The sequence below is a fragment of the Pelodiscus sinensis genome, chromosome 7 (genome assembly GCF_049634645.1).
Source record: "Pelodiscus sinensis isolate JC-2024 chromosome 7, ASM4963464v1, whole genome shotgun sequence".
NCBI lineage: Eukaryota > Metazoa > Chordata > Testudines > Trionychidae > Pelodiscus > Pelodiscus sinensis.
This window is the reverse complement of record NC_134717.1, coordinates 60,935,952-60,953,993: the sequence shown is the minus strand read 5'-3', so window position 1 is coordinate 60,953,993 and position 18,042 is coordinate 60,935,952. Positions and strand designations below refer to the sequence as shown.

At 43.3% G+C, this 18,042-nt stretch overlaps 1 protein-coding gene across 1 annotated transcript in view; it reads left to right on the top strand.

The window, feature by feature from the left end:
* Positions 1-18,042, top strand: part of ABCA12 (ATP binding cassette subfamily A member 12) — a 129,251-nt gene that overhangs the window by 26,329 nt on the left and 84,880 nt on the right. The window contains exons 10-19 of the mRNA XM_075933955.1: positions 46-3,987; positions 7,456-7,571; positions 9,022-9,128; positions 10,157-10,410; positions 10,516-10,628; positions 11,729-11,853; positions 12,817-12,990; positions 14,427-14,591; positions 15,186-15,387; positions 17,155-17,294. Of these exons, the coding sequence (XP_075790070.1) occupies positions 46-3,987; positions 7,456-7,571; positions 9,022-9,128; positions 10,157-10,410; positions 10,516-10,628; positions 11,729-11,853; positions 12,817-12,990; positions 14,427-14,591; positions 15,186-15,387; positions 17,155-17,294 (5,338 nt within the window). The remainder of the gene's footprint in view (positions 1-45; positions 3,988-7,455; positions 7,572-9,021; positions 9,129-10,156; positions 10,411-10,515; positions 10,629-11,728; positions 11,854-12,816; positions 12,991-14,426; positions 14,592-15,185; positions 15,388-17,154; positions 17,295-18,042) is intronic.

The window sequence follows — 18,042 nt, the reverse complement described above, 5'->3', positions numbered from 1 at the left end:
TTAAACTGATTTCATATTTTCTAAAATACTTTTCGTTCATTTTAGAAAAAGCAAATTACTGGAGTTTGATGGAGAAGACTTCATAAGAGCTACTTTCTCAAAGTATTTAAAAATCATACAAAAGTCCCTACAACTTTTAAAAGGCTTCCAACAAAATTTGAATAGAAACAAATTAGAAAATGTAAAGCCATTCACTGATGTTGAGAACGGAACCATTCAGCGATTGCATAACATTCTGAAGTTGGGAATGAATATCTTCTATGACTATAAATTAAGGAAACCATTAAGTAAGGAAACAATTGATGAAGTCTATAACGTCACATCTCTTCTACTTCTCAAAGATTTTAATGGGACTTCTGTTTTCAATGTAGCAGCACATTGGAATGAAATTCAAAGAACGTTTAAATTAGCTACAGTGATATGGGATCTAGCATTTTTAAATAAGACGTATTTTAATACAAGTAAAACATGGGATGTTATCAAAATGAAGATATCTCATAAGTTTTCATCATTGCCTGAAGACATAAAACACTGCCTCAGTGTAATGCAAGAAATCCCATCTTTGTTTTCAGGTTCCTTTCTTGAACCTACTGTCGGTGAAATCTTTCAGGAGCAGTTCAATACTTTCCAGAGAATCTTTCTTAGTATGAAGAATACGAATATGAGTTACTGCTATCCACTGGGAATTGTTTTTGAACTTTCACGGGCAATCCAAAATTCCATCCCCGAAGACCTGTGGAAGGAGCTGAATATCTATTGGCAGATTTTCGAAAAACTGAGGTCCACAAAATGGAAGAACGCTGATACCCTGCACAGCTGTTTACACTCACTGAATAATGCTTCGGGTGCTCTTTTCAATACAGAATTGGAACAACTAACAGAATTTGCAACCCACATGTTACAAGAGCATGGTAGCGAAGCCTCCAAAGTGGCCAATATCTCAATGGCCATAGAAGCCATCCAAAAAACCATGGACATATTAAAAGATTTGCAGCAAAAGATTGATATCAGTACATTAGAAACTATTCATCGACTTTTTAATTTTGGCAAAAACAACACTGGTAGATTGATGGAAATATTGAGAGCTGGCATGAAAATCCTTTATGACACCAAATTGAGTGATGTATCCAACAAGGACAAAATTAATGCGGTCTATAATTTCTCACAGCTGCTCCTTCAAAAAGAGTTTAACAAGACTTCCTTACAGTACAAGACTTCACTGGAAGGAAAAGTGTTGGATCTCTTGCATTTAATCTTGAGTCCCTTCCTAGCAGAAAATAATACTCAGAATGAAAAGCCACAGAACTGCTCTATCCAAAACGTTCTCCACATAACACTTCAGATGTTCCTTAAAAATACCACACTCGATGAGTCCTTACCAGGAAACCATTGCAAACACCTGTTTACTTCCATGGATACTCAGACCAGAGCTATGGAAAATCAAACATTTACTGAATTGTTTCAACTTGCCATCATAAACCTAGAGCAGACTCCAGAATTTGCCAGCATCTACAGAAACAACAGTGAATATTTCTCGAATGAGCTGTCTTGTATCATCCAGTCATTACAGTTTGCTTCTAATTTTCTTTCAAAATTAAACACTGTCTCCAACCTTAAGCATCACTGGATCGAAGAAAAGTATCAGACTCTGACAGCCATCTCTAAGGAGCTGCCCTTGAATAAGGTGACCTGCCTAATTCCAGCTTTTCAGACTATGGATAGTGTATTTAAATCTTATCCTTTAAACATTTTGGTGCCTATTATTTTGAATGAAACAGACTGGAAGTCACTAAATATCTCTGGCAGTTCATTGGACTGGATTGGGTTGCCTCTGTTTTCCAGTCTACGGCCAGTTGTTCCCCGGTGGAATGCCAGGATATATGAAGTGTTACAGATGATCCAAAACAACTCCAGCCAGTCTGAATGGGGATATTTCTCAAGATTCTGGAAAAGCATTGGCAATCTGACAGTCACCAAATGGAACCTGACAGAAGTGAAACTCCTGGAAATGATGACAAAAACTTTCAATGTTGTTGACATTGGATTAGCTGCCAAGAAATCAAAAGCACACCAGTTCCTTTATAAGTCTAACTTGGGAATGAAACCCTCATATTTGGAAGATATATTTAGTGTGCTAAAACTCTTCCTCAACACAACTTCTGCCACAAACCACAATCCAGTCTCAGAGAGGCTGTTTAAAAGTTTTGCTCCCCCAAGCGAGGCCCCTGCTGAAAGACGTCTCTTTATGAATCTCTATTCAGGGGAAACACAACGTTTTTTAAACTTATCTAGCGTAATTTGGTATCGACACATTTTAAATGACCAGCTTTTATCCCTCCAAAAACTCCTTGCTTACAAGGCAAAGGTGTACACAACTCAATATTACCTACTGATGTCTTCCCTGTCTAAACGAATGCAGCTTTTCCAAAATTCCACTCAGGGGAATGAGTTCACTAGTTACAGGCGCATTGCTGAAATATTAGGGTCCACAGAATGGAACAGTACAGATGTGATTGCCTCTGAGTCCCTTTTCGACGCCTTGCAAAAACTGTTACAGACAGTGGGAAAAAATTCAGGTCTCCCTTTCAGTAACAAACTGGAGCAGTGGATGAAACTTGCATCCCAAGCGTATCATGGAGCAGACTCCAGAGAACCCAGTTTCTCAAAGTTTTTGCAAGCAGTACAAAGGGGCATCTTCATTTTAAATGACGTCCAAGAAAAGTTTAATGTCAGTGGACTGAAGGCTGTTGATCGGCTGATGAATTTCGACAATAACTCCATCCAGAGATTGCCTAAAATATTGTGGATAGGATTGAAAATCCTTTATGACACCAGATTGGGCGAAGCATCCCATAAAGAAAAAATAGCTGTGGTCTATAATTTCTCACACCTACTACTTCGAAGGGAACTCAACCAGCCTTCTTTACACCCCGATACTTCATTAGAAGCAAAAGTGTTGGATTTCTTGCAGCTAGCCCTGAGTCCCTTCCTAGCAGAAAGTAATACTCAGAATGAAAAGCCACAGAACTGCTCTGTCCAAGACTTTCTTCACATAACACTTCAGACGTTCCTTAAAAATACCACACTTAGTGAGTCCTTACTAGGAAGCCATTGTGAACGCCTGTTTACTTCCATGGACATGCACACCAGAACCATGGAAAATCAAACATTTACTGAATTGTTTCAACTTGCTATCAGAAACCTAGAGCGGACTCCAGAATTTGCCAGCATCTACAGAAACAATAGTGAATATCTGTCAAGTGAATTGTCATGTATTGTCCAGTCATTACAGTTTGCTTCTCGTTTTCTTTCAACCTTAAATACTATCTTTCACGTTAAAAATCCTTGGATAGAAGAAAAGTACCAAGCATTGACAGCCGTCTCTAAAGAACTGTCCCACAGTAAGGTAACCTGCCCACTGCCAGCTTTTCAGCATATGGACAGAGTATTTAAATCCCATCCTTTAAGCTGTTTGATTGCTTCCATCTTGAACGCGATGGACATGAATTCACAAAATTTGTCTAGGAGCTCAGTGGATTGGAAGAACTTGTTTGTTCCCTGGATTGGTACCCAGTGGAACTCCAGACTGTATGAACTACTACCGATGGTCCGTAGTTCCCCCAGCCCCTCTGAATGGAATAATTTCTTCAGTATCTGGGAAAAAGTTGACAAGTTGCTAGGCACCAAATGGAATCTGACCAAACCAGTGGGGTATGGAAAGCTGCTGGAAGTGATGAAAAGGGATCTGGCTGACAGCCAATCCGCACCAATAGATGCCGCTCATGTTAAGAAACTGAACTTTTCTGATCGGCTAGCCTTATTGAAAATGGATCGCAGTCCAGAGTCTGTCTCTACTAGAGCCAATTTTGATGGTATATTGGGCAGCATGGCTCATCCTTTCCGTGTTATAGCAGAAACCTTTTTCAATAAAGCCCTCACTCGGAATGAAGGCAAACAAACCCTGTCTCCTACCAACTTGATCGCCCAGTAAGTTAATTTATTTCCAGTTTAATAACTGTCATAATTTCTTGTAGACTCTACAATAGCTTCTGGCATTAGTTTATTTTACTTGTCAATTAAAGGAGCAACATTATGCTGCACTTACATGAACTACTAGCAAGGGACATAAAATGCAATAAGGAAAGGTTCTATAAATACATTAGCAGCAAGAGACATACAAGGAAAAATGTAGCCCCCCTACTAAGCAGGGAAGGATAGCCAATAATGGATGACCTCCAGAAGGCTGTGGTCTTTGCCTGTTTTGCTTCAGCCTTCACTAAAGAGATAAATTGTGACCAGGTACTCAACACAATTAACGTTAACAACATGGGGGAAAGGAACACAAGCCCAAACAGCGGAAGAACGGGTGAAAGAATAGTTAAATAAATCAGGTGTATCTACATTGGCTGGAGCTGATGAAATTACCAAAGGGCACTTAAGATGCTAGCTGAAGCAATCTCAGATCGATTCATAATTACTGAGGCCCCAGAGGACTGGAGACGGATAAACGTAACACCTAGCTTTAAAAACAGGACTGGAAAGGGCCTAGAGAATGATAAACCACTCACCCTAACTTTGATATCTGGAAAGATATTGAAACAAATTGTATTAAACTGCCTGTGAGCGCCTAGAGGATAATAAGGTTACAAATAACAGCCTACATACATTTCCAATAGCAAATCACGCCAAACCAACCTAATTTGTTTCTTTGTCCCTAGTGGATAAAGGGAAGCAGTAAACACAATATATCTTGATTTTAGTAAGGCTTTTCTTACAGTTCCACGTGTCATTGTCGTAAGAAAGCTCAGGAAGCATCGTCTTGGGTACATTGCTACAACGTGGGTGCAGAATTGCCAGACTATACACAAAGAGAAGTTATCAGTGGGCAAACTTGGGGAACATTTTGAGTGGGGCTTCCTGATGGGGCTATGCTGGGCTCAGTACTAGTCAATATTTTCATTCGTGACTCAGAGAATGAAGTAGAAAGCGTGCTTGTGAACTTTGTGGATGACCACAAGTTTGGAAGCTTTGTTAGTGCTTTGGAGAAGAGGATTAGAATTCAAACAACCTTGAAAACAAAAAAAGGAGAATGGATCTGAAATCAACAAGAGGAAATGGAATAAAAACAGACAAAGAGTACAGGTTGAACCTCTCTAGTCTGGCACTGCCTGGTCCGGCAATATCTGTGGTCTGGTATGATTTTAGTTCACCAGATGTCCACTTATCATGGGTGTGGCCAACTTTCCTGCAGTCCTATAAAGTCTGTTTACAGCCACCCATCTTGGCTCTCAGTGTTCTCTGCTTCTAAGGGCCCAGTAAGCAGTGGAAGTGTTAGTAATGCTGCTAGAAAAACAGTGACCTCCTGTGGTTCAGCAAATTCTCTGATTCGGCACCGGTCAGGTCCCAAGGATGCTGGACTAGAGAGGTTCAACCTAAGCTACAGTTAGGAAGGAAAAATCAAACGCACAACTACAAAATGGGAAACAACTAGCGAGGCAGTAGTGCTGTTGACATGGATCTGGGCTAACAGTAGGCAGAAAATTGAATATGAGGCAGCAATGTGATACGGTTGCAAAAACATCTAATATCATTCTGAGGTGTATTAATGTAAGTAATGGGAGGTAACTGTTCCTTTCCATTTGGTACCGATGAACCCTCAGCTGTAATGCTGTGTCCAAGTTGGTGTGGCACATTTTAGGAAAGATATGGAGAAACTGGAGAAAATTCAGGGGAAACCTACAAAACTGATAAAAGGTTTAGAAACCCTCACCTATAAGGAAGGGTTTAAAAACACTGAGAAAGTTTTTAAAGACCAAGAGGAGGATCTGGTAACAGTCTTCAAGTGGGCTAGGGGCTGTTATAAAAAGGAAGGTGATCTATTTTTCTTCAGATCCTTTGAACGTACAAGAAGTAATCATCTAAATCTGCAGCAGGGGAGATCTAGGGCAGTTCCATTTCTAAGGTCGTGTCTACACTAGATCTGGAAGCTCGGCTTAAGGTACGCAACTCCAGCTACGTAGAGTATGTAGCTGGGGTCAGCTTACGTTAAGCCAAGCTTAGCGCCATCCCCACAGTAGGAGGCCAATGGGAGCAAGCCCTCCCGTTGACTTCCCTTATTCCTCACAAAAACAGGAGTACCAGCAGGGGCACCCTCTGAGTTCAATTTAGTGAGTCTTAACTAGACTCACTAAATCAAACTCCGGAAGATCAATTGCAGCAGCATTGATCAGGGTAGTTAAGCTTTGGAATAGGCATCTATGGGAGCTGATGGAATCCTTCTCATTGGTGGTTGTTCAGAACAGGTTGGACAAACATTTGTCAGATTGGTTTAGGGTTATTTGACCCTGCCTCAGAGCAGGAGGTGTCCTCCTTTGGTTCCTTCCATCCCTCCATTTCTCTGATTCTGTGTCTAAGACCTACCACCCTTACTTCTGGTTCCAAACCATATGGACACTGAGAACATGAGGGCGTGGAAGATTTCATAAGTCACTAAACCTTACATGCAGTGGGAGAGATTTCCAGAAATGCTCCTAGTTGGCCTGCCTCTGTCTCCATTGAAGTCAAAGGGAGTTTTAACCATTGGCTCCAGCAGGAGAAGAGATAGACCAATGCTAAATGCTTTTGAAAACCCTCACCTGAAGAAAATTAAACTCCTTAGCCTCTTCCCCCTAGTTAAATGACTTCCACCTGCTTGAAAGTTTTCCCTACTGTGCCTTTAAGGCCAGTCACTTTCATTCACCTGAGTGACCATTTAATATACATTTTCTTTTACTCGTGGTCTGCATGAATTTCTGCAGGCGACTTTTTCTATTGTTTGTGAGAGAATAGCAAAAGAGATCAATGCAATAAAATCGGGCGCATCTTCACAGACTAGATCAGTGGTGGGTAAACTGTGACCGCAGGGCTGCACGCAGCCCGTCGGGGTTCTATGTATGGCCCATGAGACATTTTGTTTACTGCTGCTCACAGTTCCACGGGTTTCCATCCACGTAGTTTCCCCCTCCCCCCCACACACACACTAGTATTGCTAAGGTGACACAGATGTAAAGCCAGGGTACATGAAATGAGGTGCATGCTGTTGGCACACAACACTGACTACGAGAGACGTGTGCTCCCTCTACATCCAAAGCGCTGCTAGGTTTCGGTTGGCACATCCTACAAATTCTAGGCATGCGAGTGCAATTAGCAAAACTACTCTGTGCTAGGAGACTTCCTTGGTCACAACCATCTTGCGGCCCACGGAGATGGAGGAGGGCCACTCATGCGGCCCACCCACTAGCTTCGGTTGCCCATGGCTGGACTCCATCCTCCGACGATATAAATCAATTGACTTCAGGGAAGTCATACTGATTTACACCACCCAAGAATCTAGCCCTCATGCTGCTAGCAGGCTACTCAACAATGCTCCTTGCTTGTTATAAGCAGAAATGGACTAATTGTGGTCTTATTTTCCAGGTTTCTGTTTTTAGAATTGGAAAAAGCCATCTTACAGGTGTCCTCCAATAACATCTACAAACCTTACCTGACCTGTTTAATGAATGTGAGTGGCAGCCAAGATAGTGAGTTGTCAGGTAATCATTTTTTTTCATTAACGCCATGGGGATTATCTGGTAATGATTTAAGTCTGTCTTTAAAAAATGTTAGCTGTAATGACGCGAAGAAATGGTACGGCGTGTTTTTAGTGTCCTTGGAAGTCCGCTGGCACTGTGAGGCCTCAGAACCTCAGAGAAGAAGGTGCCTTTTGATTTGTCTTGTGCATTTTTATTTTTATTTTAGGGTTTGTTTGTTTTTTTGGTTCTTTAACTGTATCACACTGTCAGTGTAATGTGTCCACCATAGTAATCAGAAAAACACGGAACACTTCACAGTGTGTGTGACATTGTAGTAAAATATATGCTGCCGATACCTCCTTAGCAATGTGAACCTAGCATCTTCAGCCCTGCTGTGTTCTGGTGTGACTTCTCTGTTCCTTTATGACGGCAGCCATGATTCCGAGAGCTAAGCTTCCGTTGGGAGCACGGTGCGACGTGTGGACACGCTGGGTCCCTACTTCCAGCAGCAGCACTGGAGTTGCTATTTCCTCTACAGGCCTCTTTGCTTTCACGAGTGTGGTTTCCATTCTGGGGTCGGTTTGGGGAGCAGGGAGTTGGCCTCTCGAAGATCAGACCCTGAAAAACGAAAGGTTTTAGTAAAGGGGCAGATAGAGATCACGCTCCCCGGAGCGCGAAGGAAGCCAGGCTCGGACTGTGTACCACTAGGTGAGGGCTTCTCAGGAGGTTGTTTTATGGCTGTCTCCTGCCATGCCTGCCCTAGGAGAATTCTCTGGCTGCCACAGGGGCCCATTTACACCACTCCGGCCCTTTAATGCCATGTCATGAAGGGACCTGTGCGGGGATGAGAATCTAAAAGGCTGGACCATAGAGATACAGTTGATGGCTGCAGAGGTGCTGCACACCATCTGAACTCATTGGGGTCTGCGTGCGCTCAGCCCCTGTGGAAAGCTGACCCTCATGGAGGAAGTTCAGGTTTCCAATTTTTCTGGAAAACCTCAGGGCTGTGTCTAGACTGGCCAGTTTTTCCAGAAAATCAGCCGCTTTTCCAGAAAAACTTGCCAGCTGTCTACACTGGCCACTTGAATTTCCGCAAAAGCACTGACTTCCTACTGTAAGAAATCAGTGCTTCTTGCAGAAATACTATGCTGCTCCCGTTCAGGCAAAAGTCCTTTTGCGCAAAAGTTTTGCGCAAAAGGGCCAGTGTAGACAGCTCAGATTTGTTTTCCACAAAAAAGCCCCAATCGCAAAAATGGTGATCGGGGTTTTTTTGTGGAAAAGCGCGTCTAGATTGGCCACGGACGCTTTTCCGCAAAAAGTGCTTTTGCGGAAAAGCATCCGTGCCAATCTAGACGCTCTTTTCTGAAAATGCTTTTAACGGAAAACTTTTCCGTTAAAAGCATTTATGGAAAATCATGCCAGTCTAGACGTAGCCCAGGTGTCCTTGAAAGTAACTTCTTTCCCCTGACAGAAACGGTAGCGCTTCTCCTGAACCGCACTCGGCTGAAGGATGCTCCTTTCAATCTAAGTGACACCGCTGGGAGACATGCTTCTATTCCAGAGATCCTACAGGTCAAAGTAAGTCTGCTCAGAGGAACATCCATGGGCAATGGAGTATTCCGGGAACCAGCACATGGCAAACCGTTTTAAAAACCTCTGACATGAGCTAGCACTGGAGCCTGTGCTTGGGGGGTGGCTGTTACCAAGGAGAAATAGTGTTATTTCCCACATGGTCACAGCAAATGCACTTACCTGGTTGGGAGGAAAGGGAGGTGTTCAATTTGCTTGAACTGACTCCAAAGTCCAGAGATCTAGGCCCACTACAAATACATAGTAAAGATAATCGCATCCCTACAGACTTTACGATAAAAATAGATGAGGAAGCTAAAGGGTAGTTGAGGAAAGACTGAAAAGACCTAAAGGAAGCTAAAGAGTGGAAGGAAAGGCTGAAAGAATTGGGCTTCTTTGGTTTGTAAAAGAGAAGACTGAGAGGGGACATGATAGCAGTTTTCAAGTATCTAGAAGGGTGTCACAAGGAGGTGGGAGAAAAGTTGTTCTTGGCCTCTGAGGATAGGACAAGAAGCAATGGGCTTAAACTGTAGCAAGGGAGGTGTAGGTTGGACATTAGGAAAAACTTCTTCACTGTCAGGGGGGTTAAACACTGGAGTAAATTGCTTGGGGAGTTTGTGGAATCTCCATCACTGGAGATATTTAAGAGCAGGTTGGAGAGACACCTGTCAGAGATGGTCTAGATGGTGCTTGGTCCTGCCGTTAGGGCAGGGGACTGGACTCGATAATATCTCGAGGTCCCTTCCAGTTCTAGTGTTCTAGGATTCAATGATTCTATGAAACAGAGGCATGAAGAGAAGTGACTTGCTCAAAGTCATATAGGACAGTAGCAGACTTGTCGCTAGCCCGTAGACTTTTCTGCCTCTCCTAGATTGGTAACAGCCCACGTGAATTTCAGTTTATTTTAAGAGCTTTTGAACTCAAGGGCTTGAAAGCAGAATCCGAAATAGAAGCAATGTCTATATTCTTTAGCCAAAGGCCCTCTTTTGATAATCCTCTTCCAGAACTTGTGTGTCTCTCTTTTTTTCAATTTAAAGACATCGCGCCTCCGAAGCCTGATAAAGCTTCTTTGTGACTACCAGAGCTTTAAATCACTGCAGCGTATGTGTCAGCTCCCGACCGTGCGCTTTGAAGCACTGTGTGAGCAGAGTCAATTTCACGAGCAGCTCCTTCACAGCATTGAGTTAAGCAGTCACCTTGTGACAAATGTCGTGAATCACAACAGGGTTGCGCGAGAACTTCAAGATGTACTGATCGGGGATCCCACAAAAATCCAGTCACAAATGAGTTGGTAAGGACTTCTTTGAGCTCTTCCATGCCAGTGTTTCTTCCTGTAATTATTAATGTGGGCCCCTTTATTTTCTTTTAATATTGTCTGTTTTTTTTTAAACGTAAGGTTTCAAAAAACTATACCGCAAATTGATTATTTTCGAGATATCTCTCGGCATATGGCTATGATAAGTTCCCTGATGAATACCACTGAGAATGCAACAGTTTCTACTAAACAAGGTAGTTTTACTATTTACTATGAAACTTTGGTTGATAAGAATAGCCACTAATTTTCTCGTTGCTTGTAGGGAATAATTCCGGACACACTGGATATGGTGAAAACAAGTATAGGATTTATTGTGCACCAGCGCTAGTGGGGTACCAACCAGGGGTTAACCTGGCGAGCACTAGTTAAACATACATTAAATTATATAGGCAGAAGATGCATGGAGGTGAAGTGATTTGATAGGTCTAGCAGCAGAAATGGAATGAGCACATAAGCCAATAAACTACAAAGGTTAGACTGTATCTCCACCCATTGCAAATTAAACATCTTATTAATCATACAGGTAATTATTCCTAACAAGCTAAATAAACCAGCATAAACAAAAGACATGTTGATGGCAATTTTGTCTACTGAAATTATGATACGTCTACTGTGGGGGTAAAAGTGCCTTGCATTTGCGAGGTCCTTGAGATTCAGGCTTATTTTCTAGAAATAAAGGAGACAGTGAGAAACACTTCTGCACGGTTTGTTTTGGGACCACACCAGTGCTTTATCAGCATGAGGAATGTGGTTGCCAGGGCAACCACGGTCAAGTTAACTGTCTGCTCTGTGCATTCTCCAGCCTAGCCTCATAATTTAGGATTTAGATGAGAGTTCTTAGCAGAATACCATGGACTGCCTCAGTTTACCCCTACATTGCTCTTGGCGTTTCCAAGGCAAATTTCACAATGATTGTCTTATGAAAGTGCTATAATGACTGTAGTAAGCATGGGTGATGCCCATTTGGCTTCTTTTCTAGGATAAGTTGTAGGCCTACTGAAGTCAGTTACAAAACTCCTATTGAGTCAGAGTTGCTGTACTCCGGTGCAAGACCCAAAAGGAATGGCTCCATCAATCCCTGGACCTGCTACTAGATGCTTACAGATTAACAAATGGTCCATCCAAATTCAGACCTATTTAAGTGCTCCTCTTAACCAAAATGCACAACATCTTCAGTCTGGGCAAAAATGTTTTTCTACCGCTGCCTTCGTGTAGGTGCGCTGTGCACTGAGCCGGGTAATAGTTCTGTAAGGCTGGAAAAAACTATTGTATCATATTTTTTTTTATTTTAAAGAAACGTTAATGGTGGTGTTTAAAAATGTCACCCAGCTCAAAGAGGAGCTCAGAAATAAAGCTGGAATGTCCCCAGCAAGTGTCAAAGCCTTGGTGGAAACCCCTCTCCCAGAAAACATAACGCAGGTAAGTTTATGGTCATTCTGGTAAACTGCACATCCTTGTTAAGTTCTGTCCTCGGATAATTAAATCTGGGGGCTATTAGTGCATGCAATTCAGCAGATCTCGGCTCCTGTGGGAACGGAGAAGGAGAAACACAATGGCTAAGGGACACAAAATCTATCGTGTTTTAGACACCAAGAACGTTGTAAGCCAGAGTAGCCTCTGGAAACCAGGAGTGGTATGTTCTTTGACTGACACCAGTGACTGGTGGATAGCCACATACTTGGTGATTGCTCAAATATTAAGCTAGTGCATCATGTATTCTAAGGATAGACATGCTCTCCTCAATGAATCAGCTCCAAATTCTTCTTCTTCCAACCCTGCCTCAGAACCTCCCCATCACCTTGTTTGGATTCAGTCTCACAGCTCATTTTTACCAAACACCAGTTCTGTCAGTCGCTGGGAAAGCTAAACCACCATGGTCAAGTAAGCCTGTGGAAAATGTGCCTCCAGTAGTACCGTTGTGCTTGGTTTCTCTGTATAGGAATAATGGGGAAGAGAAGGCATGTGTCTTAGGGCTTGTCTTCATTTACTCCAAGATCAATGCTATAGAGATCAATCTCCTCGGGTTTGATTTAGCGGGTCTAGTAAGGGCCAGCTAAATCGACTGCTGATGGTGCCCCCGTCAACTCCAGTACTCTGTCGGGTCACAAGAAATAAGGGAAGTCAATGGAAGAGTTTCTTCTGTCGACTTCCCACCATGGGGAGACCTCAAAAAATGGATCTAATGTACATCGTTTCCTTCTACGCTATTCTCGTAGCTGGAGTTGCGTATCTTAGGTTGACTTTCTGCTGTAGTATAGATCTGGCTTTAGTCCTCAGCTTTGGAAGATGATGTTGGGGAAGAGTTGAGAAGCAGTAGTTTAACCCCTGTGCCATGGAACAACTGAATAATTTGCAAATCTGCTTTTTTTTTTGCAAATACAGCTCATTTCTCAGCTTCTCCAGCTGGAGTCATGTGACATCCATTCCATCGACCCAAAGCTAGAACCAGTTGTGAGGAAATTCTGCAACCTGTCACTTCCAGAAAGGGCCCGTCAATCTTATGTCCTGGGGGTCATACTTTTACGTCACCTGGACATTTCCACCTTTCTCTACAAGGTTTGTGTTGTTTTTTAGGGCACTTTTGTGGCTTTTGTTAGTTACCCTGGCCATGTACAATATTGGCACGGGGTTAGGCCAGTTTCCACCAGCTGAGGATTTGGCCTTCTGCATGAAATAATTAATAATGTTTTATTGCATAATCACGCTAACATGTACCTTAAGACAACTGTCAGTTATAGAGCCAACTGGTGAAAATTGGCAAACCTCAATTACAACCATTGGGGCTACACTGATTTACAGCAACCTAGGATGTGACTCATAAGGTAGTCTTGCCAGGGTAGAGTCCAATCATCCTAGGTCTCCATGGATACAAGATACTAGGTTATGGGTCACTGTATCAATTAGTTATCCTACTAAATCCCAGACTTTTAAAAGGTGCTGCAAGATTTATTTGCCAAATATTCAGCACGCCATAGAACCTCTGTGTTATGAAGTGAGCAGTCAACCACAAACCTCATTTGGAGCCAGATGTAGGCAATCAGAAAGCAGCAGAGAGATAGAGGGAGGGGGAAAGCAAATATAGTACAGTATTGTGTCAATGTGAACTACTTAGAAAAAGTGTGTGTGGGGGGGTTTAAAATAAGATTTGACAGGGTAAGGAAACAGTTTCTGTGCTTGTTTCATTTAAATTTAAGGAGGTTTAAATGCAGCATTTTGCTTCTGCATCGTGCAGTTTCAAATCTGTATTAAGTCAAAGTCCAGCTGTAAACGTTTGAAAGAGCAACCGTACCATGTTGTTTAGCATTGCCAACATTTCAGAGTTACGAACAACTTCCATCCCCGAGGTGCTTGCAGCTCGGAGGTTCCACTGCCTGTAGCTACAGTCGATGAAGACCACGTGTCAAAATAGGTCTGTTTAATAAGCAAGCCTGGTTCTGACACATCTAAAACAATGCTAAGGAATTGCCCGGCTGAACAATGTAAACAAATGAGTATGCCAGTGAACTTGGCTCTGTCGTGATTGACATAAAGACATAAGAGCGGCCATACTGGGTCAGACCAATGGTCCATCCGGCCCAGTATCCTGTCTCCAACAGTGGACAGTACATGAGCTTCAGAGGGAGTAGACAAAATGGCAATTTTGGAGAGAACCTCCCCGTATTCCTCTCCAAAGCTTCTGTCAGTCAGAGATTTAGGGGGTGCATCCATGTCCATCTTGGCTAATAGCCATGGATGGACCATTCTTTCATGAACACATCTAGTTCCCTTTTGAACTATTTACAGCCAGGTTCTTCAGAGCAACACCTAAAGTTCCAGGGTAGAATTTTCAATCAATGGTAAGTGACTTGCGAGTACAAGTCCTGTTATTTTTCTATGGGATTTGTGCTCCGAATCACTTTTGTAAATCCCACACCTGACCCCCCCTAAGAATTAACCCTAGATCTGTGTGTGTATGTCCTGATGGCTGTTTCCTTCCTTCCCCTCTCTTCTAGATGTTTTTCCCCAAAGAACTACAAAAATCAATGGACAAGACGTTAGGCCTCCTCAAAGAGATGGAGCATTTCAGGGACCAGGTGGCATCTGACCTGCACCCACTGATAGATGCGATTAATTCATTCAGAAACCTACAGCGGTCTCGAAAGGTGCCCCTCTCCAAGGTGTGTGTGTGTCTGGGAAAGGCACTGAGCTAAAATGCCTTTGGAGGAGAGACACAGTGTTACCCGTAGAAGCTCTCCATGCATCCAGGGAGACAACCAGAGGTCAGCTCCCTCTGCCTGGATTCTGGGAACATTCTTGTTTGAAATGGTGTAGGTAGCGGAGGGGTGGTCACATGGGCAAGGAGAGGAGAGAGCACGCAGAAGACTTTACAGCTGTGTGGAAGTGGCGTAATCAGGAAAGAGGGTGTAACTCACCACGTCATCAGTGAGAACAGAAGATGTCCTACCCCTCAAAGGCACATCCAGTAGGTCTCATCACTGTGGCCTCAACTCCTTTATGTAAATTTACCTGTCGCCGATGTGTATCGGCACAAATTATCCTTTGCTATTGATGCTTTCCCTTCATATTTATAAATAAGCACTCAAAGGACAAAGCCAGATGGTTTCATTGTTTTTCCAAGTAAATTCCTTTGTTTTGTGGGCAGCTAAACTCTTATCCAACAAGTCTGCATAAATGTGGCTTCTCTCCCCCATGGAGATAAGGTGCTTTCAATGTGCAGGTGTTTCTTACTGCTTTTGTTTTTGGTCCTGTAGGCATTGTTTAAAACAACCAACCAAACAGGAACTCGTGGATCATTTAAGGCCATTTCGAAAGCTCTCTGCAACGAGGAAATCACACCCTTGTTTTTTGAATCCTTGCTTCCTAATTTTGGAAATCCCCCAAGTCCGGGTGCTTCTATCCAGGATGAAAATGTGCAGAAGATCATGAGGAAATACGGCATCCCCCAGGATTCCAGTGAGTCTGCTGCGGAAGCCGTGTCACATGTGAAATCTCGGAAACTGTTCCCTTTCTCAGAGAATGTAGTGAGACTTCGTTAGAAGGTTCAGTTTAAAAAAAAGCGTGGGCTTCATTCAGTGCTCTTCGGTGTTTATGAGAAGCCAGTGCAATGCCTCTAACTTCAGTGGAGCTTTCTGAGAGCAGATTGAAATTTTTCAGCCAAAACTTTTAATTGAGAAATGGCTTTTTTCAACATGAAAAATGTATGGTCATTTAAAATTTTTTTTTTTTTAAATCAAGAACCCTTCTGATACCATTTTCTTTATTGGAAAACCCTGTGTTTTTAGTCCATTAAATGTTCTTTTCATGGATTCATTTTTAGCCCAGACAAAGTTGGGACATTTTTGGCAACATTTTAAAAAAATTGCAACAGCTCTAGCTCCTACATGTTGAGTGGCACAGCAGTGCCCCAGATCCAGTCCTTGGCTGCTTTAAAATAGGCGAAGCTGCATTGAAATCAATGGCGCTATGCCGACTTCTGCCAGCTGGTTTATTGTATCAGTTCTGGGTGGCGCACTGATGATGGAATTAGAATGTGTCACAATGTAGCTGTTTGTGTGGGATGGGCTGTATAATTTTGTGTCAAGATGTTATAGTGCAGGAGTGGGGAACCTTGTTTTGAGTCGGGGAAGGGGGGACACTGACCCATGGAAAAATTAGCCGGAGGCCACACACAAGTGAGAAGCAGGGAGCGGGGCACCTGTCAAAACAACACGGTGATGAGAGCCATCAAGGCATTTACTACTGCAGAAAAAACAACAACCTACCTCACTGATGTGGGGAGGGAATAAGACATTCTCCATATTCCCCTTGCACACCGGAGCCTTGTGGGGCCCAGGCTAGTAGACTTTGTGTGCTCCAGCCTCAGGGGCCAGCTCCAGGCAAACTGGGAGCCGCATCCGGCCGCCGGGCCTTAGGTTCCTCACTTCTGCTATATTGGTTCAGGGAATCTGCCAATTCTGCCTTCGTACACTGTCTCTCTCTCTCCAAACCCAGAGTAACCCTTCAATGGCAATTGGGCCCCGGTTGGGAGTCAGTGTGACTGGAAGGGGACAACTGCTTTCCACAGAGACCCTCGACTCAGCCTAGGTCTTTCTTCCCTTGGCATCCGGCCCTCCCATTTTATATAACAAAAGCTGCTTCCATTTGTTTTGAACCTTGGTACAGAAACATTTCGGAGCCGACCCCAGCATTTCCGATTAGATCCAGAACGCAGCTGTTCTGGGCCAAACCCCCACTTGGTGCCTGCCGGCATAGTTCTGCTCCACGGAGCTATGCTGATTTGCCCCTGCTAAGGTCCTGGCCCTCTATATTTAGGGGGGACATCTTTTCCTCAAGCTTTAGAAAGGAAAACTCAGGCTTCTGAGAGTAAGCCTCAATGCTTCCTAATCTCCCAATTCACATGGTGGACAGGTTTGAGGACTTGACAGGTGAGAGCTTTTATCCTGACATGTAGTTTTTTTCCAGATGCACTGAAGGGATTAGCACCTCCTGGGTCATGCAACTCCACTTAATCTTGAGGCAGAAAAATCTGTTAGAACAATGAGAATCTAGTTGTCTTGATTTCCACAACAGGAAACCAGGGGAGGGGGGTGGTGGATTAGTTCTGTCAAGAGGTATTACATCCACCAAAGAGGGGGATGCAGATGTTAATCAGACACAACCACAAAAACACAGCAGGCATTTCTGTGCATCTGCTTTATCTGTTTTTTTTTCTCCTTGCAGCTCCATTCTGTTTATCCTTTTATTTGGATTTGGTCAGCACCTCTACCGGAGCTTTAATATGGTCTTTCCTCAAACCTATGCTGCTCGGGAAGATTCTGTACACACCAGACACCCCGGAAACTCGAGCAATCATGGAAAAGGTATGATGTTGTTGTTGTGAATACCAAGGCCAGGTCTACAGTAGACCCAGAAGGTTGGGTTAAGGTACACAACTCCAGCTACATAAAATACGTAGCTGGAGTCTCCTTACCATAAGCCAAGGTTGACGTTGTCTTCACAGAGGGCTTTCACTCTCCCATTGGCTTCCCTTACTCTGTGAGGAGCACTGGCACCGACCAGGGCCGCCCTCAGCATTCGATTTAGTGGGTCTTAATTAGACCTGCTAAATCAAACACCAGAAGATCGATCTCCGGCGTGGCAAGTAGAGGCATGGCCTCAGAGGGGCTCTTGTCAAGCCAATCCCAAAGATGGGGCTTCTAGTTTTGTCTCTGGTGCGGGCTGGCTTTTTGGAGAAGCAGCAAAATTCTGTTTTCTGCCTGTCTTGGAAGTATTTGATTTGGTAACCCCCCTTGGAGGAAAAAATGAATCTTGAAGCATTACTGTTCAACACAATTGATTCAGCCTCAAACTGGGAGCAATCTCTGGCTTCTAAGAAGTTCAGAGATGAATAAAGGATGTCGATCAGTCATCAGCAAAGAATTGTTGAAGGCATTTCAATTCCAAATGGGGAGGGAGGTACTGACGGCAGGGTGCTGATTGGACCCACTGAAATTATGGAAGCTGGATTGTAATTTTGCAGGCATTCAGAGCTGTCATCACTGATGGAGTGCTTCCTAAAAATAATGAGGCTAGGTCCGCTTGCAAGTCCTTCTGAACTGGTGTTCTGAG